Source organism: Podarcis cretensis (genome assembly GCF_951804945.1).
Source record: "Podarcis cretensis genome assembly, chromosome: 10".
NCBI lineage: Eukaryota > Metazoa > Chordata > Lepidosauria > Squamata > Lacertidae > Podarcis > Podarcis cretensis.
The window spans coordinates 18,801,002-18,828,757 of record NC_137179.1 but is presented as its reverse complement, the minus strand read 5'-3'; the positions used below and the strand labels follow the sequence as shown (position 1 = coordinate 18,828,757).

The 27,756-nt window shown below is 41.7% G+C and overlaps 2 protein-coding genes across 2 annotated transcripts in view; one reads left to right on the top strand and one right to left on the bottom strand.

The window, feature by feature from the left end:
* The window catches only part of CACNA2D4 (calcium voltage-gated channel auxiliary subunit alpha2delta 4), a 168,469-nt gene that overhangs the window by 24,107 nt on the left and 116,606 nt on the right, over positions 1–27,756 (bottom strand). The window contains exons 26-27 of the mRNA XM_079992286.1: positions 5,378–5,439; positions 3,753–3,767 (exon numbers count right to left, since the gene is read on the bottom strand). Of these exons, the coding sequence (XP_079848412.1) occupies positions 3,753–3,767; positions 5,378–5,439 (77 nt within the window). The remainder of the gene's footprint in view (positions 1–3,752; positions 3,768–5,377; positions 5,440–27,756) is intronic.
* Positions 13,165–27,756, top strand: part of LRTM2 (leucine rich repeats and transmembrane domains 2) — a 30,429-nt gene continuing 15,837 nt past the window's right edge. Inside the window, exon 1 of the mRNA XM_079992944.1 lies at positions 13,165–13,452. The gene's annotated coding sequence lies outside the window, so the exon portion shown is untranslated. The remainder of the gene's footprint in view (positions 13,453–27,756) is intronic.

The following is a 27,756-nucleotide window of genomic DNA, read 5'->3' as shown; positions in this document are numbered from 1 at the left end:
TTTGGAACAAATACCACTCCCTGGTGTTTGCTTCTTATGTGTTAGATACATGTTTGTTGTTTCATATGCTGTGTTCAGTGTGGAATGATGACTATTTGGTGCATCAAAGCAAATTTCAGTGTAGGTAAACATGACAGAACCAGATGCCCTTGATAGTAATAGTAAAGATTGTTACACAATGGAGAAAGCAGTGACAATGTTGGCTGCCTCTGGTTTTCTGGTAACAGTTTGACAAATGATATATGAACATTGTATAGTGTCCTTGGGCACTGTCCATTTGCTTCAGTTGAAGATCTGAAGTGAACCAAAGTTGACATGTGTCACAGCATTGAACCTAACAATACATGGAGGGTTAAATGGTGAGTAAGAAAATATTGTTGGTGCCTGTGGGTTTCATAATTATCATTCATTCTGTGCTTACTGATTTGTCCAGTACAATTCTTCCATGTGTGTTTCCTGCCATGCGTTGGATGATCAATCTGTTGTTGGAAATTACTGGAGGAATATGTTGTGAGGGGTTGCGTAAACTGTGAGTTTTATGTTGGTTGGAAGATTTTAGCATGCTACATATTAGTTTTTTATTACCTTATCTTATGGTTATTATGGGTATGGATATTGCATGTTTATGTATTTCTTAATGTGAATCTTCTGAAAGTCGGCTTCTTGTCCATGTATGTATTTAGATGTATTTGGATTTTTGGTATTGCAAACTGCTTCAAGATCTGTGGATACTAAGCAGTCTATAAAAAGGTAAAGGTAAAGGACCCCTAACAGCTAAGTCCAGTCGCGAACGACTCTGGGGTTGCAGCGTTCATCTCGTTTTACTGGCCAAGGGAGCTGGCGTTTGTCTGCAGACAGATTTTCTGGGTCATGTGGCCAGCATGTGGCGAAACCAGAGCAGTGCACGGAAACGCTGTTTATAGAGGACCTAAATCAGGGGTGGGGAACCTTCAAACTGCGAGGCCTCCCAGTGAAGGAAATTTGGAACATGAATCATTTTTTCAAAAAACAAACAAACACCCAAAACCATGCCCATCTGCCAATCAACTGATGTTACTCCAGTTGATGGGCAGGGGTGGGGGGTTGATTCTATGTTAGCTGTTCCCCTGCTATCAAATAGTATGCACAGCAGAAGCAGCAGGTTTTAGCTCTTTCTCATCAGCTGATAAGCAGGGATTAAATCCTGCTCAGTTTGGCTGCATGAATCTATTTCCCTTCTGGGAAGAGCCACATGCAACCAATGCACAGCATGGGGCTGTTTGAAAGTCCCTTTGCAAGCAGCTCTGCACTGTTCTTTGAACCTCCTTTGCACACATACTGTATACAAAGCAGCAGGTTTTAACTCCTGTTCATCAGGGATAAAAAGGTAAAGGGACCATTAGGTCCAGTCACGGATGACTCTGAGGTTGCGGCGCTCATCTCAAGGGGCTTAAATCCTGCTCAGCTTGGCTGCATACACCAAAATCCCCTGCTGGGAATAGATGCACATGACTAAAGTGCAACATGGAGCTGTCTGACAGCCCCTTTGCAAGCAGCCCCACTCTGTTCTTTGAACCCCCAGTTTTTGAACGTTTAAAGAGCAGCTCAGGGCTGCTTAAAAAAGGGCTTTCAATCAGCTTATGCTGCCCTTTGAAGTTCCAACAACTGGGGCTATCACAGTGACATCAGGCATGACATGAAGATGGTTCTGCCAAATTGTCAAATCTGGCCAGCAGGGCGGGGGGTTAATATCTGCCTGTCAGCTACAAAAGGTTCCATATTCCTGCACTAAATAAATAGATCTGTCTTTTTCACTTTTCTATTCTTTTTTTTTTTTAACAGAGGACTGTTATTATCTAAGATGCACAAGGGAGAAGCTGATGAAAATGTTGTCTTTTTATTAAAGAACAACAATAATTGAAGAAATCATGGAGCTTCTTAATGTGGATCAGTCATTTTTTAAAACATGCACATTAGCCCAGGAATCACATGCCTGCTCTGTGGTTAATGGAACAGATTGGGAAAATCTGTCAATAAAAGTACTGCCAAAGGCACCCTACTGCTGTCAATCAAACCAGCAAGTATGAAGACACATAGATGATTGAGTGATAATCACTGGGATTTAATGGGAGAGCTCAATTTTCTTTCTTTTGACCCAATTAAGACATAGAGGAAAGGGAGTGTCTATCTCCCCAAAGCTGCTTACTCCTCCATCAGGAGGCCAAATCCCTGTTAAAATATATTTTATTAGTAAATGAGCAGTGTCCCCCAATTTTACAGAAGGGACACCAAAAAAGAAATAGATTGAAATTTTCTTATATGAATTGCTATATAAACCAGGAACACTGAAATATCCACAGAAGTATTTATTGTTATGAGTTTGCGTGGTCAGGTGGAGTCCCCCAAACCTTGGGTGGCCCCCATGTGGAAACCATGGTGCCTCATTTCCAAAATGAAACATGGGTAAGCACCTGGAACCTCGCACCGCTTGGAGATTGAGGTGTTGTGCAGCTCTATTGTAGAAGTCTGGGAGAGGGTAGAAGTAGCAACCCCTTAAAAAAAAATAGCAGGCTATTTAAAGGTGGGGAAAAGAGCCCTGTCAGCTCTGGTTCATTGTGCCTGTGGCAAAGATTCTGCCATATGTTTCTATTAAATATAGACATTTTCTTGATTTGTACTGGATAAAATAAGCTGTCATCCTGACTGTAACTTTCTTTATTGCCTTGTCATTGTGCATTAGAGCAAGAGGTTATGGCACCCTGACAGCTAATTTGAGATGTAGATTCAACTCAGCACCAACTGAATCCCATTCTTTGATTAAGCTGCACAATCCTGTCAGACAGGAATGCAAATATTTCCTGGAGACAAGAACTGATTGTGATAATCAGATTCCCACTAGTCTGTTTACCCTTCCAGGGCCCACCTGCATATTAATTAAGCTGGTAGGCTGTAGAAATTCCATTAAATGCTTATGATTGGGCTTTGCATCATATGGAGTGTCATATCTATCACAAAGACAAAAAAAATCTTTTTTTTTTCCGTATTAAGAAAATAGTTCTCCTAGGTGTAGACTGACATCCTGAAAGGGAGGCAGGGGTTGGGTGGGCAAATGTTTTTGCAGTTAAAAAAAAACTTCTCCACCTGGTCTTCTGGAAGCAATGTCTACTCTCCACAGGCAACTAAGCTGATTAGTTATGCCCCAGCCTCCACTGGCACAAAGGAGCAATCAGATGGAATACATTCTGGAGAAACAGATTGGTATTCTGTTCTTAGAAGCCATGTCTTAGAAAGCAGGCTAAATCCCTAGCTCTGGAAAGATCAAACTTCACCTGATGATGCAGCAACAAGGCTAGTAACTATTGTGAACTTATTTGCAAAGTTGTTTAGAAGTTGCACAGGACTGAATCGGACCGTGAGCTCAACCGCATCAGAATCAAGGCTTTGTAACTCTAGCTGCTGCTCTAGGGCTGCTGGGGTGGAAAAGCTTAAAATGTACTTATTCATGAAATATGTTAAAGCTCATCAGCCTCTGATGACTTCATAGGTATCAAGCCATTTCTGAACCTTCAAACTTTTCCCATTATATGACTCAGACTCTTTAGTGCTTCTTGGCAACTTGCTTTGGTTTGTCTGCAATATTTAGGTACTCTACATATAAATGTATTCAACCCAACTCCTGACACACAAATGACACATGACTATCAACGTTTTATGAAGCACACACAGGAAGGGGCTTCTGGGAAATCTCTTGGCCTTCAAAGCTCCTTACTTACATCAGTGTCATTGGGCTGGAAGATGGTAAATGGAACCATTGACATGCAGGTCATTGCAGAACATGGAAGGGAAGTGGAAAGAGGAGACAAAATGTCCATTAGTAACTCCTTATTGAACCATTATTGACTGCCAGTGAACCAAGAGAAGGCTTCTTACACATGAATGGGTGCTGGAAACAGAGCCAGAAATGTGAGCAAGTTTCATTTCAGCACCCTCAATCATCACTTTCTCATTCCCAGCTAAACTTTGTATAGTGTATAATAATGTATAACTGCACACATGTAAGGAGGCTGATAATGCCAAGTTCTTAAACTTATTTATGACACTTCTCCCTCTGGGAATGAAGTTTTAGCCTCCATTTATTCTCAGCTAGACAGTCATCTTTTGGGCTGGTGGGGGGGTGGATCTAGTTCTCAGTGTGCACCTTTCCCTCAAATGTCTGTGATTATGGGATGAATGTGGTTGCTGCTGTGGTTAATTTAATTTTTCCTGCATTCACCTTAAGGTCCCAGGGTGGGTTACAACAACCTAAAATACAACATTAAAAACAGTTTAAAATGACTTACAATCACAAAAATGGGGTGGGTCCTAAAAATATACATCTCAGGTGTCAAATGCCAGTGTAAAAAAGGGAGTTCCACAACAGGGGCTGCCACAGAGGCTACCACCACAGAGGCTACCACCACAGGGCCCCCTCTTCCTATCTTAACACCCAATAGGATCTATAGGAAAGGAAGCAGTCTTCAGGTATTTGGGGATTTAAACACTGGTGTGGGCATGTTGAATTAAGCCCTGAAGTGAACTGGCAGCAAATGCAACCAGTAGTACAGAAAGTGCTTACAACCACAGTACTATTAGATTGTATCAACAACACCCTTTTAAATTCAGCCTTAAGAAAATAGTTTGAGGCAGAATGAATCGCCATTTAGATCGGGGTAGGCAACCTAAAGCCTGGGGGCTGGATGAAGCCCAATCGCCTTCTAAATCCAGCCCGCGGACGGTCTGGGAATCAGCATGCTTTTACATGAGTAGAATGTGTCCTTTTATTTAAAATGCATCTCTGGGTTATTTGTGGGGCCTGCCTGGTGTTTTTACATGAGTAGAATGTGTGCTTTTATTTAAAATGCATCTCTAGGTTATTTGTGGGGCATAGGAATTTGTTCATTTCCCCCTCCAAAATATAGTCCGGCCCCCCCATGGTGGACCGGCCCACGGCTGAAAAAGGTTGCTGACTCCTGATCTAGATTAAGCAGAGACAGCATGATGGAGTGCAGTGCAATCAGGATGGTAGAGGGGAGTCAGTAAACTTTCTGCCTAAAACCAAACCAGATTTTGAAGGGCTGAATCGGTACAAACATAATTCCACAATTAAATGTGTCAGCTGCAGTGGATTTAATGCCATGCCAGGCTTGTGATGTTCTGTTAACATGACGTTCTGAGAACAGAATGGCAGCTGATGCAGCATTGAAGTTGTCAAAGGATTAGCAAAACGTGTCATTTAAAAACTAATCTATTGCACAAATCTGTCTAATACACATTTTGGAAAGGATTTTGTGGAAATGTGGAAAGTAAAACATCACCATATATCACCTTCTGTTTTTGCACTATACTTCAGCATTCTTACCTGCTGTGTAGCCATCCAAAACTTACGCTGAAGAAATTCTAGTTTAATTTGCACACCCACAGCTATGGAAAAACAAAACAAGGAGGTTGGAGAGAGAGAGAGAGAGAGAGAGAGAGAGAGAGAGAGAGAGAGAGATGTTAGGGAAAAAAACTAAATATTTCCATGCAGTCACCAGAAGAAATCGCACCATTTCCAAGTGTAAATGACAGGTAAATGCTGAGTCAGAACATAAAGTGAGAGTCAGGGGTTTAACAAGGTGATGCAAACGGAAGCATCAACTGCTGTGCTGAAGTACAGACACCTGCCTCCCACTAAACACTACCAAGATACAACAGGCTGCCAAAACACTTTCCCCTTTGGTTGCTGCAGATTATAAAAGCCATCTGATATAATCATGATTCAAAAGTGCAATATAGGAAGACTCTTAGGCTGCAAACAGAAAATACAGTAATTCTTAAAGAGAGCTGAATGTGGCAGGAGACAGGTATTGCTTCCCAAGTTCTCTACATGTGTTTTGTTTGTTCCAAAGAAGCCTTTACTCCAAAGGCTTTTGGAAAATGTATAAAAACTCTGCAAAATCTTTTTACCAGAGGCAAAAGTACACAGTAGGAGCAGTGCTTGCATTTTCAAATTACCTTCAGTTCTTGGAGAGGGGAATCTTTCTCATCTGTTGTCTGCCTAAAGTCATCTCGTGTATTCATGGCAGAGGTAAGATCTGAAACTGAGATCTTGGTTCACAGATAAGTCCCCTGGCCTTCATGCCACACTAGCCTCTCTACCCTTGGAATCTGATGTTGGAATGCAGCTTTGAAAGCGTGAAAACCATAGAGGAAAGAGTTCTGTGCTATGCGTACATTGAACCTGGCAGCCAGCATCAGGGGCAGAGTACATCATTTTTGCTCTCGGAGCCATGGTGTCAGTGTCCTTCATGTCATGTTTCTACTGCTGGTACATCTTAGAGCATTCTTATAATAAAACGAATCTGACTGTTGTGGAATAAGGAAGGGAATTATTTCCTACAGCTGCCTGAATTCCTGAACATGCACAACCAGGCAAGACACAAGATTCATCTGGGTCCAAGTTGTAAAGATGTAATGGAAATAGAAAAGAAGAGACTGAATTTTTCTCTGGCATTATTGGCTAAATATTCATTGAGTTACACTGAAGAGGCAGCAGTGAGGATCTTTACAGAATAATAAAAGGCAGGTTTCAGCCTGAGTGCTAAGCAGGAGCCAGCAAAGAAACACCACAAGCCTGGCCCCATGGAAAAGAATTGAGGAGCCTGGCTGGAGGTGAGAATAACCATGAGACATACTCTCTTGTCACTTTTACAGTGCAAATCTATACATTTTTTTACAGCCACTTTTACAGTGCAAATCTATACATCCTGTGTTTCCTCAAAACACAGGAAGATGGAGAACTCCTTTGTACCTAATTCATCAAATTGTCCACTTAACTCAGAACAGTCTACTCTGACTAGTAGTGAATCTCCATATTCTCATGGATCAAGATTGTACCTGATCCTTATTTTTAATTGACGTTTTTGTGTGGCAATTCTTGTAATAATACAAATAAAAGGACATTAAAATAAAAGAATAAAATAAAAGGGAGATTTAAAATACGGAAGGGGGTAGTAGGTTGAGGTGTTTTGACCATTTAAACTGGAAAGGCATCCACAGCAGTGACCAAAGGAGGAATGACCACTGAGAGGAGCACAGATAGAAGAAATACCATGGGGCATCTGCAGCAGCACAACAAGATGTCTTCATCTGCCCCAGCTGCAACAAAACACGTCTCTCCCATATTGATCTCTACAGCCACAGCAGGCGATGTAAGCCTCCAATAGTTTGACTTCATCCCCAAAAGTGCACCCCTACATTGTCTTCTGAAATAGACGGATGCCAACAACAATTCTACTACTATAGATCCATCCTCAGGGATCTATCATGGCCCCAATGGGCCTTATTTCCAGGTAAATATGCACAGGACTGCAGCCTATGTCACTCCTGTGCCACTTCTCTTTTTTGACCCAGTACTGGTGAGGTGGATTGCAAAGGTGAAAAAGGTAAGACAAAAGAAAACCCAGTCTAAAATTATCAGCAGTTGCTATGCTGGAGGGGTAGGATTTATTTATCTTTAATTGAGTGGGCTCACGTAACTCTTTCAGTAGTACAGTAAAGAAACTATCAAGTCTAAAAAAAGTAAAATAAAAATAAAACATTAACTTTAAAAATAGGCTTCAAGATGGCACAGGTATTTTGGTACAAGGAGTATATTATTCACCAGCGAAATCGTAGAAACAATAGGTGCATGCAACACAGCAACAATATTCAAAACAGCAGTGCTTATTGCTGTGGAGTTGCTTGTAAAAGGAATAATTACCTACATTTCTCCAGGACCTGGTTCTAAACATTTTGAGGGCTGGGATGCTGCAATGCCCCTTCCGATCTTCAGGAGGAGGGGGGGTTGTGGGATCACAACCCCTCCCACACTCACTCTGCGAGGCTGGCGTCAGCCTCGCAGGAGACAGGGATTCACTCAAATAGCATACCCTGTGGCGCCAGCCAATTGGCTGGCGGCAGGGGCGGGCCTTCCTAGGGCCACTTAAGGTCAGGGCAGCCCCTGGCTCGCCCCTTTCTTCCCTGGAGGTGATGCTGCAATCACCACTACCCTCCTCCTCCAATTTTACTAGTTCCTGAGCACTTACCCATGAAAAACCCATATTATTTGGTAAGGACCTGCAACTAATATCCCTCTGGTGCTATTTGATGGGAAAACATCATAGGCTGTAAATGAGGCTGTTTGCAGATTTGTTTTAAAAGACATTCTGCCTTTGTACACAGGGTAAATTCCCTGTTATCCCTTGAAACCATTTCAAGTGAGAACCATTTCCTTTATCACAACTAGATCATATCACTGGCCTGCAGCTTTCTTACAACTCTTTAGTGGATAATGCCAGAACAACAAACCTTAGAAGAACATGAAAGTACTAAGCATTTCATGTTTTCACCAGAAGAAATATAAATCCTGGCAGATTGTGCAAAGGGAATGAAAAACATGGCAAAGAGGGGGGCCACCAGGTGGCGCATTGGAAGATGGCCGACAATAACATCTCTCCGACCCACACGAGGTAATTAAGAGGCTGCTATGGGAAGTATGCAGTCTTCCTACCCCCCCAAGGATATGGGGGGGCTGCCTTGCTAGCAGTGGTCACAATGCACCCCCCGATTCGAAAGACGGGGGAGAGGATCATTTGGCACAAGCCCTCTGTGAAGTCGACTCTTCCTGAAGCCGTCTCCAATCAGCGCCCCGGTTTGCTTCAGCTCGGAAAAATAATTGGAAATATAGAATTGGAAAAGAAGCTGATGCACATACATCAAACAAAGTTCGAGAGATAAGGCTGCTGATTAATGCATCTCTGTGATTGGAGTGACGGGAGGAGACAAATAAATCAAGCGATGAACCACCATTATGAGACTGGTACGTGCGGAGCGAAAAAAGAGGGGGGTGGAGGAAAAAACTTTTATTTTCTTTGCCTATGTGAGTATTTATAAACCTCCACCCCAAAGAGAGGAATCGTTGCCTTTTACTAATCGCAAGCAAGAATTTAAGAGCTGTGTGGAGTGAATTATTGATTGAAGAGAGGACTGGTAAATATCGGAGAGCAGAGGAAAAATTCTATGATGCAGTTTTTAATGGCGTCTTGCTAAGACAGGCTTGTTGAAGAAAAGCGAGGGGAGGAGGACCAGGGTCATTGGAATGTGAATGATGGATTGAAATGTGATAACCTGGAAGAGCCCCTTTGTGAAATACGTGGCAAGCTTGGGAAAATTAATAGGACAGACCGGGGATAAATTTTTGAAGAAGGAGAGGAATGGCGGCTGTCCTTATGAGATATGACTTTTGGACTGTGCAAAACCCACGCAGATGTTGTTTGTTTCTAAACTGCTTGTGAAGACTATCAGAGATCGCAAAGAAAGGAATATATGATAACAACAAGAAGACGAAGAAAGTAATAAAGAGACTATCTGGACAGATCTGGATAGAACTGTTTGATAAAAGCAGGAACAGAAGTGATGTTTTGATCCTCATTCAGAGCTTGATGTATGGGTACCCCCAATAAATTTAAAAAGTTGGCTGTATAATTTGGAATTATGATTTGGAAATAATGTGATTGGATTGGCCTGCTAATAAAAATTATGTTAAAAAAAGAAAAAGAAAAACATGGCAAAGAAGAATCTGTTTTCCATCCATCCTACAGAATACACAAGTAAATCCCACTGCATTTAGTAATTAGCAGGAGGGTCAATACAATACAGTTATGTCAAAAGTGAAGATTACTAAGTACTTAATGGAGAAGGTAGATAAATGGTGGGGGGACGACAGGGAAGTTTGTGTGTGAGTGGAGTGGGAGTAGGAAGCAAGCCAAAGTTCAGGGCTAGCCATGTAGTACAATCTTGTACAGCAATTTGTACTCAAGCTACCGATACCAGATATGGCACTTGTCACTGTTCGGGCTGCATGCATTTATGCATAGGGTGCATGCGTAAGAGCATAGGAAAAATCATGCTGAATCACAGTGACAAACCAAATGCCGATGAAAAACCTGCAAGCCAAAGCTGAGTGCAACAGCATTCTCCCCACCTGTGATTCCCAGCAATTGGTATTCAATGGCCTCTAACAGTAAGCTTCCCTTGGATTAAAAAGCAACTTACCATGTGGAAAGGAAGGCAGGAAGAAAGGAAGGTGTTCGAGAACACAACAAAAAGCCCCTTTCAGTACACCAAACGAGCTATATGGATCCTAACCTATATTATACTGTATTAGTTCTCTATCACTTGCAGCTTGTCCTTCAAAAACATGCAGAAATGGAAGAGACACATCTCCTTTCCTAGTCACAATTTTACGTAATTTAAAAGGGACACATTACGTAATTTAAAAGGGTATCTCTACCCAGGTAGAAATGTTTGTGAGAGAAGCCAGATATAGAAGGCCTCAGATCAGGGATATCCTGCTAACAGCTTGTGGGCCAGATCAATCCCCAAAAGCAGTTTGGAACTTGACAGCCCTATGTAACTTAAATGACGACATGGGGTAACCTTTGCCAAGGGTTGTAAGGAAAATGTTTTCAAAAGGTGTGAGTATGAGAAATTGACATTTAAGTTCTCTGACTCACATTTTCTGAATTTATTTCAATAAATGCTTCAGTAAAACATCTGCCCATATGTACTTCTTGAACAGCAAGATTAACATATGAGAAACGTGGGCAGGTAGGATATGGCCTTTCCCATTGTGGCATGACAACTGTAGAACGCCTGTTCAGGGGAGATGCCAACTGTCTCCATCACTGCCCAGAATCTGTCAGGCACCAAAGGATGTGCATTTCAGTTGGCCTTTGGGGGTATATTGATTTATCTATGTAAATATAAAAGCTTGTTAGCCTAGCATCGATGCTTATGACCAAGAAGGAGGGTCACCACTCCTAGATCTTTCTTTGGTGGCAGAGTAAACCAATAATTTTGGAAAGGAAGATTTCATTACATGTCCCCTAATCTGAGTAGGTTTCAGTTGGGATGTTTGGGAACATAGTAGGCTAATGGGAGCCAGTTCTTGGAACCACCTTCACAAACAATGGTTTTGTAATCTTGGACCCTATTACTGCAACCCATTTTTTCATGCCATCAGGATCTTGTCCATTGTCTCACTGGTTTCAGACGGAAGGAAGGAAGGAAGGAAGGAAGGAAGGAAGGAAGGAAGGAAGGAAGTTCTGTTGTGCAGTTCCATTTCTGAGACAGAGACAGAGACAGAGACAGACAGAGACAGAGACAGAGACAGAGACAGAAAAATGGCTCCTTTGCACCATCATGGCTAAGAAAACTGGTCCCAGTTACTGTAAGTTAATTGACAATGATAACACATACAAATCCCTCAAAATCTGAACCCATTATGCCTTATCGAAGGACTGCAAAAATTCACACTGCACATAGTTAAACTTCAAAATTTACTGCCACAAGATATAGAAATGGCCTCCAGTATGAATGGCTTTGAAAAGGGATTAGACAAATTCCTGAAGACTAAGGCTATCAATTACTACTAGACATGATGACTATGCATGACCTCCAGTATTAAAGGTATTAGACCTCTGAAGCAGTGTTCTAGTTGCTGGGGATCATGGGGAGGGGAGTGCTGTTGTGCTATTGTCCTGCCTGTGGAACTACAGGTATCTAGTTGCGCACTGTGAGAACAGAGTACTGGAAGAGATAGGCCTTTGGTCTGATCCAGCACAGCTTTTCTTATGTTCTTATGGCAGTGGTAATTTAAATTTCATTGGGTGTTTTGTATTGTATTGTTACCAATCGTGAACCTTGGAATGCAGCAGGATAAAAACTGAACTTAATGAAGTCTTGCTCTAGAATGTTTTTCTAATTTTACTAAGCGTGGCAGACCCGAGACAACTCTTTGAAAATAATTTTCACTTTGTCCATGCTGCAAACTTTCTATCTGGTTCAATACACTCCTGTCTTCATTATTCTGCCATGGCAGTTGGTTTGCCTTAAAAAAAAGGCATAATTTCATAAAGGAGGACCTGAGAGTAACCAGAAAGAGACCTCTTTTGATCTATTTTATCCTTTTAGAAAGTGAAAAATGTCTGCCCATCAAGTGCTTGTCCTATTGTTGCTGAATGTCTAAGAGCCATTATACTTAAAAAGTAACTTCAGAACAGTCTAAAAATAATTAAAAATGGAAGTAAAGCAAATAGAATCTAAAAAAAAGGAGAGGTGGTATTGGAGGGAATGCAGTTAGAGCAGATAGGATGAAGGGTAATTCTTGCTGGACTAAGCTTTGGGGAGGGAAACCGAGGACAGAGGAAAGATGTTTGACAGAAATGAAAATTTGCAGGAAACAAAAAAGGACATAATATGAAAGATTTCATAGAGGTAGCTGAGCAGGTCCTCCTGGACTGATACCCAATCTACACATTATGCAGACTGAGGTGACTGACTAGGGATGGAGGAATTATAGTAAGGTGTTTGTACAGGAATCATATTTCTTCATATTGTGTCGCTCAGCTCTCAGTCTCATCCTTATCTAGGGATGCTGGGGACTGAACCCAGAGCCTTTTGCATCCAAACAGATGCTCTACCACTGAGCTATGACCCTTCCACCATAGGCTACTCTTTCTGTCAAGCTGTTGTAGCTGCTAGCTCTTTATCCAGAGTCAAGTTTCAGTCCATCTTGGAAACAAACTGTATTTTCTCCTTTCTGCTTTCCAGGTTGCCAAAGAGCCTGGGTGCTGCCTTCCACTCTGGCCCCTTAACCCCCTACTCTGTGCCTATTCCAAACCCTATTGAAAAACTAGCAGGCAGGCAGCCAATTCCTTCACTTTTCACTGTGTTTTTTATTGTGCACAATTAGTCCCCTTTCTTCCCCATACCTCCTGCTGCTTCATAACAAGGGGAAGAAAGGAAGGAGGATGCTTAAATCCCTCCTGATTATCTGCTCCTGCTTCTCAAAAAGGGGTGAAGGGAGTTCAAGCAATACAAAAGCACCTGCTGTTTCCCAAGGAGAAGATGAGGGTAATTCTGAGCTTTCAAGCTCCTGACAGACTCTAAGACTGTAGATGTTTTGAGAGTAGATTCTGCTTGCTTGTCTGGGTCAGCTCCTTCTCACTGGGTGAGCCTGTGTGTCTGAATGTGCATGCATGCTCCCCCCCCTCTCTCTGTGTGTGTGTGTGCACTGCTGCTGTCATCACAGATGTACCCCCAGCTGTCACTCCACCCTGCTCCGTCTCTTCCTCTCTCTTTCTCTCTTCTCTCTCCTCCCCACTTGGCGCTTTCTCGATTATTCAGCTGACTGCCGTCCCTATTGCACACAGCTATCTCCCCTTTGCTCCACTGCTGCACTTCCGATGGTTCCAGAGTCTTGGCATCATGCAGGGCGAAGGGGGATGATGCCGAGCGGCGCTTTACGAGCGCTTGCCTGCCTGCCTGCACATCGCTTGCACAGAAACGTTGGGATACCCACAACAGGGTTTGGCAACTCTAAAGAGACTCCATCCCAGCCAGCAGAGAACTGTAAGTAGCGGATCTTGTCTCTGTGGTACCATCTGACCGCTGGGAAAATTGCTTCCACTTGTCTGCCCTTTGCCATTCTGTCCAGAGGGTATTCACTGATTTAGGGAGGGATTTACGAGGATGATGGATCAATCTCCCTCACTTTCTGTGTGCATGAAAAGGCGATTCTGAGGGAGAACACAAATGACCAAAGCCACGGGCCAGTCATTTGATTGACAGAGTGGCAGGTGATGATGAGTCCAGTGCGGATAGTTGTGGGTAATCAAAGTCAGATGCAGAGGGCTGGAAGAAATAGTGCCTGCCAGCCAGTGATAAGGCATAACGCTTCCTCAGTGGCAAAGATAGTTATAGCCTCAGAGAATAGGCACCGTGAGGGTCAGTAGTTTGGATCGCCGTTGCTTATGCCTACCCATCCCCCTGAATACTGGATCTTCTTGCATTCCCATCAAGAGCAATTTCATATGGAAACTTGCCCAGAAATAGAGGGGTGGAGGGAGGAGAGAAGTACCACTTTAAGTAGTGACAGTTTTATAGGCACAATTTCTAGACTGAGTTGCTTCTTTAAAAGAAAGAAAGAAAGCTGGGCAAAACGAAGATACGGACAAGGAATACGAAGGAAGAAAAAACGAGTATATTTGTGGACTAAGAGCTTGTCCATAGAAAGTTCAGATGCCAGCAAAGAAGATTTTAATGTGATAAGGCACTTTCTCTTGGATTTGTTTTTTTGTGCCCCTGTTCCACTGATGCACCGCATGAGAATCATGCTACAAAACATGAACCAAGAGATGCCGTGCTGCAAGAGGAGCCAAAAATAGTTGTCTCATCCCTTCCCCCCTCCCACTGCTGCCCTGGAGGCTGGTCCCGGAGATCAGTGAACCTTTGTGAAGGTGTCATGCTGGTGGAAGCAGGGGGAGGAGAAGGGCACAGGCTACCTTTTTGTAGTTTTTGATACATAGGAAGGATTTACTCAGAAGAAAGCAGGAGGCACTGAGAGGAAAAGCAGGGAGAAAAAGGGGGGAGGGGAGGGCTTTCTAATCATTTCCTCTCTGTGTGTCCACCTGTGTGTGTGTGTGTGTGCGCGCGCGCGCGCGCGCAAACAAGATCAGAGAAATGTGTGTGCTGAATGAGACAGAGCGCACACATGCATCTCTTATTCACAGCAGCCTGCCACAATGCATCCATTTCATTGCCTGTCTTTATTTATTTTAAAATTAAAGTAGGAATTGTTTGGACCTCAGCTGATTTCTAGACCTACTTACCATTCAGCGTATGGAAATGTTGTTCTATGGTATTGCAGTTTGGCATAATAATAATAATAATAATAATAATAATGATGATGATGTTTTAGACCCTCACCCACTGAGAGCCTCATTTTATTTATTTATTTATTTATTTATTTATTTATTTATTTATTTATCAACCAATCAACCAATCAACCAATCAACCAATCAATCAATCAATCAGAACAACCCTGTTAGGTAGGCCAGTATTATGACAGCCATGTTATGTGAGGTGGACGATAAGGTTAAGAGATAGTGGCCTCTTTTAATGGGCTCATATTTCAGATTGAAACGGGGGTTTCCAAGCTTATATATTACCCTCTTCACCACCAGTAAAAGGCTGGAAAGTCAATAGTAGGTGGAGCCAGAACCAATTAATTCTAGTTTTGTCTCCATCTTTCTCTCTGCTGAGTTTATCGAGGGCAACACTGAGATTAAGGAGGAGGCAGCCAATAGGAAATGCTACCCACTGGATTGGTTTTAAGTAAAAAGGCAAGTGGTTGAGGGCAGACTAAGGTTGGTGGGGCACTACCCTGTTTGCCACAAGGGACAAGCCCCTCCATTGTTTACCATGCCACCTTTCAAAAATCTGGATCTGAACTTTCCCCATACTTTGAGAGAGTTCTGGTAATGGGTTCTGTCCCGTTTTAGTCATAAATTTAGCCGCAAACAGGGTCAGTATATCTTACCCTCAAATAATTCTCTGCAACATGTGAATTTCAGGAAAAAAACTTAGGAGTTGGTTCAAAGCTGGGGAAGCAGGGACAGGTGCTGTCCAAGGTGCTGTTATACAATAGAAAGGGGGATACTTTGCACACTATAGAACACATGGACAGATTTGTCACAAAGGTCAGAAAACTAGGGGCTCCTCCTCTTTTGTCAGCTGAGGTCATTCCAGAAGCAGAGACCACTTTGCTCTGGAGCTTTGCTGCTAGGGTCCATTTTGTAAGACTGGATTGTTCTGCAACTGCCGAGAATGAACAATGTTTGCTAGTGGATTATTTCAAGTGAGTGAAGGGCCCGAGGGAATTGTATCCCAGATTGACATTATTGCAGACACTATAAGCAGTCACCATTCTACCCAAGGCAGTTAAAATAAATCCAGATAAAGGATCTGCATGGAGGAAAGCCCAAACAATTTTGTCGTCTCCTAGTAGCATACACTTGCTTTCACTCTGAAAACTGCCTGCCTGCTAGTGCACTGAATTAGGAATTATGATTCCTTAATAATAAGATGTCTCCCTTTCAATATTTCAAACCTCCATTAAGTTATTTTCTAAGCCTTCTGCAGCACTCAGATACTGTGGTAGGAGGTGTGAACATGTCAAAACTCAAACATGGAATGGTGGGTGATGTCTAGATGAAAGCATATGGTATATGATGACAGTACTGAGGGAAGAGAGGAAGTCAGTTATCGCATGTGTGGAGATGTAATAACCACATCAGCACCAAGCAGCCCCTCTGTTCCCCGAAGGCATAACATAAATGAGGCCCTCTTTTGCTTATTTTGGTACCAGGGTGCAAATTCTTTTCCTGGGTACAATTTGTCCTGCTACAGTCTCTCCACTGGAGCCAGAGTCCTAAATTGCCCTCAGTAGCACCCACCAGAAACTTAGTGGTGAAGAAATAACTCTACCTGCAGCCATTTACAGCAAAATCCTACGCATGTTTACTCAGAAGTAGTTGAGTTCCCAAGTAAGTGTGTACAGGATTGCAGCCTAAGTCTCTTAAAAGTAGACAAATCCTTCAGGAGTGGCAAAGTGGGAGCATCCACAAGCATTTTATATACTTCAATCTTGTGGAGTCTCAAAATATGAGACCTGGATACCTTGGCCAGTTCACAAAGCATTAGGAATATAGGATACTGCCTTACATTGAGTCTAACCATTGGGTCCATCTAGCAAAGCACTGTCTGCACTGACTGGCAGTAGTTCTCCAGCATTTCAGGCAGGGAGCTCCCGCAGCAATATGTAGAGATGCTGGGAGTTGAACCCAGGGGTATTTTCCATGCAAATCATGCACCACTGAGTCATGGCACTTCCCCTGAAGGCATGGGCTGTGAGGAAAGAGGATCCATTCTGATGAGCCATATGGCAGCATTTCAAAGCACTTCCCACTTCCTTGATGGTCTCTTAATTGTCCTTCTGAAGCAGTTGGCTTTAGTGTGTATCACATGGGTTCTGCACGGGCATCTCAAGGAACACTCTGGGGGGTTAGAATGTCCCCTGTGGAACCTGCTGGAGATGCTTAAGGCTTCTTCCGAGTTGTGGCATGCAGTGTGCTTATACCACAGCGGTTAATCAAGTGAAGCAAATTCATGAAGCTAATTGAGGCAGAAAGAGGAATAAGCAAAAGTCCTTTTCAGAGTTCAGTATAAATATAGTGCAATTTAAGGAGGAGGGTGAGCCTTCCTCTGGGAACTTTGCTAGCAGCTGTAAATGCAGATTTAAAAAACCCCTTAGGAATGAAAAGTGGCTGCCATATTATTGTTGACATCTTTTGCTATTCCGTATCTTGATGTCTGTGGTGATGATTTTATGTGCAAAAGCCCCCACAAAACACAGAGGCAGCTATCCAGTTTCTAACAGACTTCAAGTCTGAAGTGTGGCCCTTCACTATTCGCTCACTCTTCCCAAACCGCCTTTCTCCTTGGCTGGCAAAATGGCTCACAGCTTTTCATATGATGATAACTCTGATCAGATGGGGGACAGGAAAAGTGAGGCCAATTGGACTAGGGTGAAGCATACTGGAATTAAGGATTGATAAACTAGAAAGCTTTCAAAGTGTCAAGATTCTCATTGTTCTGCTCCCAGGAATGAAAGTGACATATGTAAGAAAGAACCATTTGGGCCTTTTTCTCTTGTAATTTTTGGTAGGAAAAAAATTGTACAGCTGCCCCTCAAATATGCAGAAGCCATGTATCCTTTTAATGATGCATTTCGGCTTACAGGGATATTTAAATTGCAACTCTGTCATTGGAAAATGTTATGTTTAACACACATCCCTGCTAGCACACTCACCAGATTTATGAATGCTTTGTGGAACACAACTGTTTCCCAGCCACCGCACCAGTATCTGCACCATTTTAGAGTGTTTAATTATCAAGAATTTAATTGCTCCCACATGGCCTCACTCAAATGTGTGAGCTTTTATCTCTTTTTCAAAAAGGTGAATACCAGCTCCTTCCTCATAGCCCTACCATTTTGTGGCCATTTGCTTTAAAAAATTGATTATATTTATTTTCGTGGGAGGTTGATGCTATCTTTCTCCGACTGAGATTCCCTTCCTTCCCTCCCCCAAAATCTTTCTGGCAGCAAGTCTTCCGACCATGCATGATGTAGGATTAGTGACTAGCACTTTGGCATCATGATGTTTATGCATATACTGAGGACAATTTTGTTTAAGAAAGCTTTATGTGACCCAATCACTTATCAAACATTAAGTTTAGATCTGTAGAAATTGTTGTATTGCTTTTAGACTTTGTAGGAATTGTTGTATTGCTTTAGAGTTTATGGAAATGGTTTTCTTTATAGAACTTGCAGGTTTTGTATGTGTTGCATTTCATTTTTATCTTGTTGTATGCCACTTTGATGACTTCAGGCTGTGAAGCAGTTCATGAAGTTGTAAAATAAATAAATAAATCTAATACACATTTTGGAATGTTGTTTGTTTGTATCTGGACACCTGTCAAGATATCACAACCAAATTTTGCATGGTAGTTAGTTCCTGAGACCAAGGAGAAGGTTTTCTTCTATGTTTGGATACAATTGGATCAGGATGTCAGACTGAATTTTTCAGAACTGCGTTATTTTAACCACCAGTTTAAGAACAGCTATGATTGTTTGCTTTCTTGGAGTACCCAAGGTACAAGATATGAGGTTGCAGGTAATAAAGAATGGCCTATCACATGACTGTTTCAGGGTAGGGGCTAGTGATAATACAGCACTATGGAAAAACTCTAATGGTTTTAGTGGCCTATTGCATCATGCTTTGTGCTGTTTTAGACCAGCATAAACAATAGGCTGTACACATCAACAGTTTTCTTGTGATTGCACAGCATGGGTTCTGTAGTCTAAAGGCAGATAAGTGCTTTGCTTGGGAGAATGAAAACGGATTGGTGTGAAAAAGCTAAAATGTCACAATAATTGTTTGTTTGGTGCAAGAAAGTGGTCAAAATATTTCAAGAATCCATGTAAAGAGATGTGAGAAATTTGAAAGAATATGGATATATTTAATGCTTTTTTGTTTAAGGATAAGTGGATTCCTCATAAGTACTATGTCATATTTCAGAATGGCTGCCCAAGTTTCAAATCAGAATTCAGAAGCAATGCAGTAAGAATATTTGTTGGGAATGGGGGTTGGAAGTCTTGTTTTTCCCAAAGCTCATATTGGGTCACCACCACTTTCTGATTCATATTCCCTTTCTTGCTGTGATGACTTATGGTACATAATAAATATTCATTTGTTCTCTGATTTAAAAACCACACTTTCATATCTACTACAGAAAGGGTCCACACATAGCCACATGCCATTTCTACTCCTATCTATGCCATCTCATTCTGCCATCTATGCCTTTCTGTTCTGCACAGCAGTCAGTGTTCTTTATGTATTGCACCGCACACTGGAGATATGCTAGCATGAAATGCCACATGCATAAAGGGAACAGGTTATATGAAGCTTTTCTGACTCTGGAATTGCTTGGCCCCCTGTATGATTTAATAAGAACAGGCAGGTGTTGTCATGGAAATCTGCTTATTTGCCTCCAAGCTCAGACACAGTGCCAGAAGTCGCAGCAGGAGTTTTCTAAACAACAAATGTGCCACAGGGCAAAGGTGTGGTCTAGTAGACTGAACACCAGGCAACAAAAATGAAGAGATAAAGTATTTTAATCTAAAATCTTATATCAAAGTTGAAGCCTAGATTTAGGCACTGCTTGAACCGCCTCTCCCTTTTCTCACACTGCTCCTTCTTTAAATCTGTCCTTGTCTTCATGAACAATAAGTGTACTCCTGATGTACATTTGAAGACCAATTTCCTGCAATGCACCCCATGGCAGATCTACCACCACTATCTGGATGCAGTCTCAGTGGGGCAGGTGTAGCATGCCTTGTCAAAGGAACCCAAAATTCCAATCCCCAGGGGGTTTGACTAGATGACCCTTGGTGTACCTTCCAATCCTACAATTTCTGTACTCCCACACACAAAGGTAGCTATGTTACTTACACAGTTACTTAAAGAAAAAATTTGAATTGCAGCTAGTGCAAGTCCTATAAGCTGGGGTCACATTACTTTTTATATTCTATGCAGTCAAGAGCAAAAGACTGTGATAAATAAATGTTGAATTGTAGCAATACAAGTGAGACTGAAATTTTCATCCATTGCAACTTTTCAGCACTTGTCAGGTCTAACATTCCCACTCAGTTTTGGGAGCTGAAAAAAATTCTGCAAAGTCATGGAATAAGATGGGCTGAAGTCATGGCACAGAAATCTCCCTGTCTTCCCCTACTCCACCTCAGACATCCAGCCAAAAAACAGAACATCACATTTTAAACACTTGTTGGTCCAAAAAATGTTTCATCTCACTTGCTTTACATTGCTCAAATAATTTTATCTAAAATAGAAGAAAGCACCAGTAAATGGTAGACCGTTACTTTCAGAGTTCCTGAGGCTTATTTCTTCTCATAGGTGTCATAATCTAAAAGCCACAATTAAAAGTCATTTCACCACATTCTTCCTATTCCCCCCCACTCCGTTTTTGTTACACATAGCATTAAAGAAAAGCCTCTTAGCATTTGCAGAGCTGAGAATTTAGTACAATTATGTGGGGAAATGATATAACCAGAGCTAAGGTTCCCAAGCGACAGCCCTTTCTCCTAACTGCAACATGCAATGCCACCTCATCCCCCAAAGGAAGAAATGTGGGAAGGAACTGCATGTGCTCAAAGTCTCCCAAATAAATTCATGGGCAAATATAGAGAGTGTGCTGTGCAAAGAAAGCTGATCTCTCCATCACTTCTGCTGACCTCAGAATGGACACAAACCTTCTGTCAAGGGGCTAAACAAGGGGGGGGATTAAATCCCTGAGCCACTACTGACTACACGATTAACCTCTGCAGAAAATTAAAGTGCCTATGGAGAAGACCTTTTCCTCTGCAGCTGAGAGAGACAAAAATTGGGATTTGGATTAAAATTGGCAAGGCTGGTGATAAGCTGCCACCCACATGCAACTGTTCCTGGCTAGAACTGAAAACGGTTTCTCCAATCTCATATGGAATCCCTCACCCTGATTCACATTGGGTATTATTTTTTTCTCCATATTAGGGATGGAGAGAATTGTATTTCTCTGCACTGAACAGGAAGGCAAGCAGTAACTTGTCCAACTCAGCTGCCTCTGTTCTACTAAACAATATATACATGTGCTCTATGCTAGCGCTTAGAATTAGTGCTGTCCTGTTACTCTGGGTTTCAGTCACAACAGAATCTGTTATTCCCAATCTGACTCACCCACCATCCATCACAGCACACTGGATTAGTCCTTTTTGCCCTGGTAAATGCTTCTTTATCACAATTACTCTTCAGGAGCTGTGATGGCCACCATTTTGAAAAAGCCTGGGAATCTCTGGAATCGGAATCCTTCTATCTTGAAAGAGTTCCAGATGACAAACAGTTGTAACCAGCCTTTTATATGCCATGGGGAGTACGTTTCAGCAGGCTACTTCTTGGAGACAGTTTAGATAACAGTGGAAGAAGGGGATGCCTCCAGACTGCCACTATTGTGGACTGGGATTTAAACGCATACCGGGAACTTTAGGCTTGTTGTATTAAAGTGGTTAAGCCATTCTGTTGCCCTAGTGCAAGAAATCCACTTTTAAAAAAGAATGCACTGAAATGTAGAGTGAACAAATTATTAATAGGAAGATGTATAAACACTGCGTAAAGAAATGATGATGAATGCAGGATGAAGCCTCATTGTCACACACTATTCTCAAGAACAAATAAGAATAAAAGGTCAATAAAGACAGGTTATAATCTAATTTCTATGCAAGCTTTGTACAAGCAAATCAAGATGAAAACTCAATAAACAAGTAACCTGGAGGAGCTCAGAGTGAAACAAGAAGACTTCAAATGGACAGTGATTTTCAACCTAAGTCTGGAAGACTCTCAAGACTCCACATTGCAACTGATCTGACTTATTTTTCTGATCTTAGATACCTCCAACATTTCCTCATCACTGTTCTGGTTGGGTTTCAAGGAGGGAATGAAAAGTCTTGAATGGCAAGATTTTGTAAATCAGTAGTAAGGCACTGTGGGAAGGATTAGTGCCATTTCTGTTGTCTTTTTGGCACCAACTGAAGTCTTTCCTCTTTCCACAAACCTTTTAAGTGGAAATCTTTCCTGGTCTCCATCTGCATTGGAATTGCTTTTAGGTATTTTTAGACATTTGAACTGTTTTATCACCTCAGTGTTTCTCACCATGGGCTCCTCTGGGAAGAAGGGTAGGATATAAATTAATTTTTAAAACAAACAATAGAGAGAGGGAAGCAGACACAAAAAACACCAGCTGCCCTCTCTTGCCCCATGTGGTCTGTTTATAGTTTGCTTGGTTTTGAGTGTATTGCTTTTAATGTATTAATTGCAATTCATTAATATTTTGAGCCATTCTGAGGACTTCACTAAAACACGATCAATAATCCACCCAGTCAGTTACTCAGTTATTCAATAATCCATATGATGACCATGGAATTGCAATTGCTTAGGGAGAGTTAAATATTGGAGGTGTCAGGCTGAACACTCAAAGCAGAGGCCCTAAAAATGAATTGCCATGTCAAATCTTAAATCATTTGCATTCTACTTTCCACTTCTTTAAACCTGACCCTTAATGCCAGAGGGTTATAGAGTGGCACAAACCAAGAGTTAAAACGCAATCATATGTTCCACAACTGAGAGCTGGCGCTAAAAAAGTCTCAGAGTGAGCTCTGGCTCAAATTATGGCATGAACTTAGATGTAATTTTTAGAAGACTGTAGAAATGCTTGATATGGTGAGGATTGTCATTTCTAATTAAATGCCTTGGCACAATGGTTTACTGAGCTAATGATGATGTTCATGCTTAACATGAGCATATGGACTGTTAATTCAAAGGTAGAATGGATCAGAAACTTCCTTCCTTCAAGCATTCCCCTGGGAGCGGAACTGGGAATGCAACTCACAACAAACAGTTTCTCTGGCAGATACTGCATCTTCATTCATTTGGAAGAACATCTGGGAATGACTTATAGCTTTGTTGAAAGCATCACAAGAGATTTTTCCATGGATTCTGGCTAGTTCATAGGTAGGTTTTGCCATCACACTCACCAACAGTGTTTTCACCTGCATGGCACTGCCAGTGCCAGCACAATGCTCCTAGGGGGGCCCAATTGATGGTGGGAAAGGGGAGGGGAGGCATGGTGGACTCTTCCAGGACGTGTGGACTCTTGCAGCTGCTCAAGTATACTGGGTGCTTGACACTGGGCCTGATCTCATCACTGGCTTGTTGCTTGAGTATTGCCAACAGCACTGATATAATGCATTAAAGTGCTTCAGCTATATTTCCCCAGCAGTCTTTAAAATAACCCTGTAAGGTAAACCAGTACTGTTATCCACATATTACAAATAAGGGCTGAGAAAACGGTGCCTTACTTAAGGCCACCTAGAGAGTTTGAGGCTGAGGTGAGTTTTGAACTAGGGACTTCCTGGCTTGGAGCTCATATGAAGTGGCCCATTTCCAAAAATAGGAAGATAACATTTATTTATTTAAAAGTCTAGTCTCCTTTCCAGTGCCTCAGTCTTGGGACACTTAACAATTTAATGAGCATTAATACACTTTGTTTAAGGATAATTTTTTAAGAGTAGCCTGGTTTTATAAGAATGCTTATTAGTTATAAATTGCCTCAAGCCTGAGGGACAGGAAAGGAAGCTAGATATTAAAGCTTATCAGTTTTTATTTAAATACCTATTAGCTTTAAATTGTAAACTGCCCAAAGCCTGAGGGATAAGTGAGGAGGCTGGACATAATAAACCTTAAATAGTCCCCCCAAATAGCTCATATTAAGCAATACTAGTGGGTACTATATCATGTTGCTTTGCCTATTCATGAGATATTACACCTCTCATTGTAACAGGCTAGGGTAAGACCACATGAATCGAATGGCCTTGCCCAGAAACAAGGTAATCAAAGTATTTCAGTGATGCTTTTCAAAATACAAGCCAAGCAGCAACTTCACAGAGCCCAGTATTATGGAAAACAAATTCTGCATTAGTACTAGAACTGTCACAGCGACAGCTACGCTTCCCCAGCAAGCAACCGATGCAACTAAGCCAGGCCTGCACAACCTATGATCCACCATGCCAAATGGAACCCACCATTAATGTATCCTTTAATGCAAAATGATGTACTTAGGGTTGCTGCACCCCAGCCACCCAAATTTGGAAAGCCTAACTTGCACATTATGCAAACTGCTAGCTAATTATGCAAATCTAGCACATTCACTTAGCATTTTCCTCTAATAGTTGTGCATTTGCTCCTGGCACATACCGCAAAAACTGGGGAAGTTGGCTCATGCCATGAAAGAGTGGTCTTTCTCATTTGTTCTGCCTCCATTTCCTTTCTGAGTCTGAGAGCCCAACAAATTCTGCTGGGGACAGACATGGCAGGCTTGTGCGTCCTGCTGTCCCCTGCTTCTGCTGCTTCAATAGTACATGCACCTGCTCCTCAGTCATGCAAAAGGAGAAAATGTGACCATTTTAGCTTATTCACTGCCCTCTTAAACCATGACCCTTCTGCAGTTATGCACCAAAAACAAAGCCATCTCTCTTTAGGAACCATCCAGACTTCCTTTTGTGCCATATTTCTAAGCACAGGTCCACTTTTTAAAGCTCTATGTCAGAATGTGTGTGTGTTTTTTTTGGGGGGGAGCACTTTCCCTGTAAAAACCTACTCTTTACTGATAAATCGGAACAAACAGCAATCCACAGATAGATAACCTGAATTGCCTTTTGTTCTGATTCAGCGTTAAATGGCAAGTTTTCCTGGGAAAAGCAATGGGGGGGTGCTCAGATATGAAGCTTTAAAGAGAAAACCTGTACCTAAAAAGTGTGGGGCAAAAACTAAGTGTGGATGAGCCCTGTGTTTGTAAAGCATAGCCTTGGTCAGGAGGAAATCTGATGGCTTCATAATTAGCAGAGTAAAATGTTGGTAATAATTGCATACACCTGTAGTACGGAGTAACAGATTTCAGCCAGCCTTCAAAATAATTACAAACCAGATACTTTGACTTGGATTTTAAAATGAACTTTGTACCTCTTTTCTAGTTGTCCATCCATACCCCAATCATTCCACCAATTGTGCCGCATGCAACGCATCCCACAAGCTCCACCAGAGAAACATATATCATACAAGCAAGAGACGTGTGAATCTTAACCCTATCACAAAGGTTTTAAAGCATCCTTGGCCATATTCTTTAGACTGGACCACAATATAAAATACTGCACGGGTCAGTGGGGATGGGGACCAGACTATATTACTTATTTCCACACACTTGAAACATTGAAAGTGTAGCACATAAATCTGGAAGGGGCATGGAGAAGCCTAACACATTGGACTGATTCCTTGTAGGAAATTTTGGCCCACAAGGACACCACCACCTGTTGAACAGTCCCACCTTTCTGAACCAAAATCTCTATCTTCCCCAACTTGGTGCCCTCCATGTGTTCTGGACTACAACACGTATCAGCCTCAATCAGTACAGTCAATGGTCAGAGATGTAGAAAGGGATACTGAGTAGTTTTAATTATGGGAATATATTGCTACTCTAGGAGAATTTTATTTCAAATCACATTGTTTTCCACCATGATTCAGCTCTGCTTCCCCACTGGTCAATTGATGTCTATCACAACAGTAACAACAAGAACAAGAACAAGAACAAGAACAACAACAACAACAACAACAACAACAACAACAACAACAACTTATTTATGTCCCACCCATCTGGCTGGGTTTCCCCAGCCACTCTAGGCAGCTCCCAACAGAATATTATTAATAAACAACAACAACAAAACATCAAACATTTTAAACTTCCCTAAACAGTAGTTTCCCCTTGCTGGCTGCAAGGCAGGAGAGAACATTATTCTTATTAAACAATTGGACAGAATGCTATCTGCACATTTCCTCCTCTTTGGAATGACAAGGATATGTTATATTTAAAAAATGAGAGAGAGGGCTCTAGACAAGCTGATGTCCTAAACTAGCACCAGGTAGCACACATAGAATCTAGAAAAAACAAAGCCAATATGCAGGCTACACTGCTATTCTAAATGCAGTGTCATGTGACAACATGACGTTCTACTGCTTCAATTGAATATTTTACAACTTCTAATGGAAGTAGGAAATAAGTAACCATAAAACAAGGAATCACTGAAATCAAACATTTTAAGATTAAAAGACAGATTATCATTTTTGGCAGCATTTGTCAGGGCAGACCTCTAACTGCAGCATAGACAAATTTATTCATAAGTCACTCGACAAGAGTGGGTTATTATTTTTTAGCTAGGCATTATGTTTTAACATTTTTGTTATGTGACCACAATGGTTTGGTCTGGGCATCCTAAAAAAACACTCTCCTCTAGATTACTGCCCACCACAGTGATAACCCTAAGATGAAAAACAGACCCCACTTTTAATGTGTGCATATCTAATACAATATTGTTATGTTCATCATATCTATCAAGACTGCATTTTCTCTCTTTCACCTTCTCTTTCTCCATCTTTCTCTACCTGTCTCTTTCTTATCTCCAAAAGAGGTGCTTAATACACCTGGCATGTCCCATCTTTCCTCAGGCAGGGTCTCCAACTGGACCATGATCCAATAATCGAATACCAATGCTTAGACACAGTTAATGCTGTTGGGCAGTTGCCAACGGCCTGAGCCCTCAGGACGACTGTTTACCTAGCCACTGACTAAAAATGCTGTCTATAGCCACTTGAACTCAACACTCCTCTGAGTGGCTTCATTTTAATTTCCCCACAATGTCTCTGAAGCCCTGACATAACATTGCTCCAGAGTTGAGGTGGATAAAGCCTGGTTCTTTGTCAGTGTCCGTTTTGCCATTCTATTCCATCATGTTTCCACCTCAATCTGTAATTCTTTAAAACCTCTTTAAAATGTGTATTGTTTTTAATGTCTATTTTTCCCCAAGATACATTTTTGTGTGTATTTTACCCTAAAATATTCCTTTTTACATCAAAATATTTATTTTTAATACATTTATTGGATGTTTTTGAACCAAGAATTCTATTGCAAACTTCAGAGAAGTTTGAAAATGTCTGTATATGCATGGGAGGAGGAAAGGGAAAGAGAAAGAGAAAGAGAGAGAATATGACTGGGAGATAATCTCCTTAAAGCATCCTCTATCATTTGCCAACTCTTCAGCAGAATTCTTAAAAGGCTACAGCAACTGAGAAAGACTTTAGTGTCACTGATGTGTGTGAATAAGCTCTCAAGCACTCTGTGATATTGGCATATGTTTCAGTCCTTATGAGCTACATTTCTCTAGTCTAACAGACATGCACTCGGCACCCTTGACAAATTCCGTTTACTGCTGTAATTCTGGAGGCTAATATAATGCCACTCTGAACACAGAGCTCCTGGTTATCTGGTTATCTTTTGTTGTTTCTGTTGGCATCCGTCAGTCTCAAGAGACAATGGAGTATGTCACTGGAAGTGAAGTCAAATTGCTGTATTAGCAGCAGCTAAGTGACCTCCCTGAGGTGCAAGCCTGGGCAATGTGTATGATGGCCCTGGACCCACCTCTCGGCCTCGCTGATGTGGTCCAAAGGCAATCAGAGCAATACGTTTGGCACCAGATAGGCTGCAGGAGATGCCAGAAGTTGTACAAGGTGCCATCCAACTGTCTTAGGGACTCCACTCTGGATTTGTGTAGGGTTTACTCCTCAGCTTTTTCTTCTCCTAAAGATATCCCACAAGACA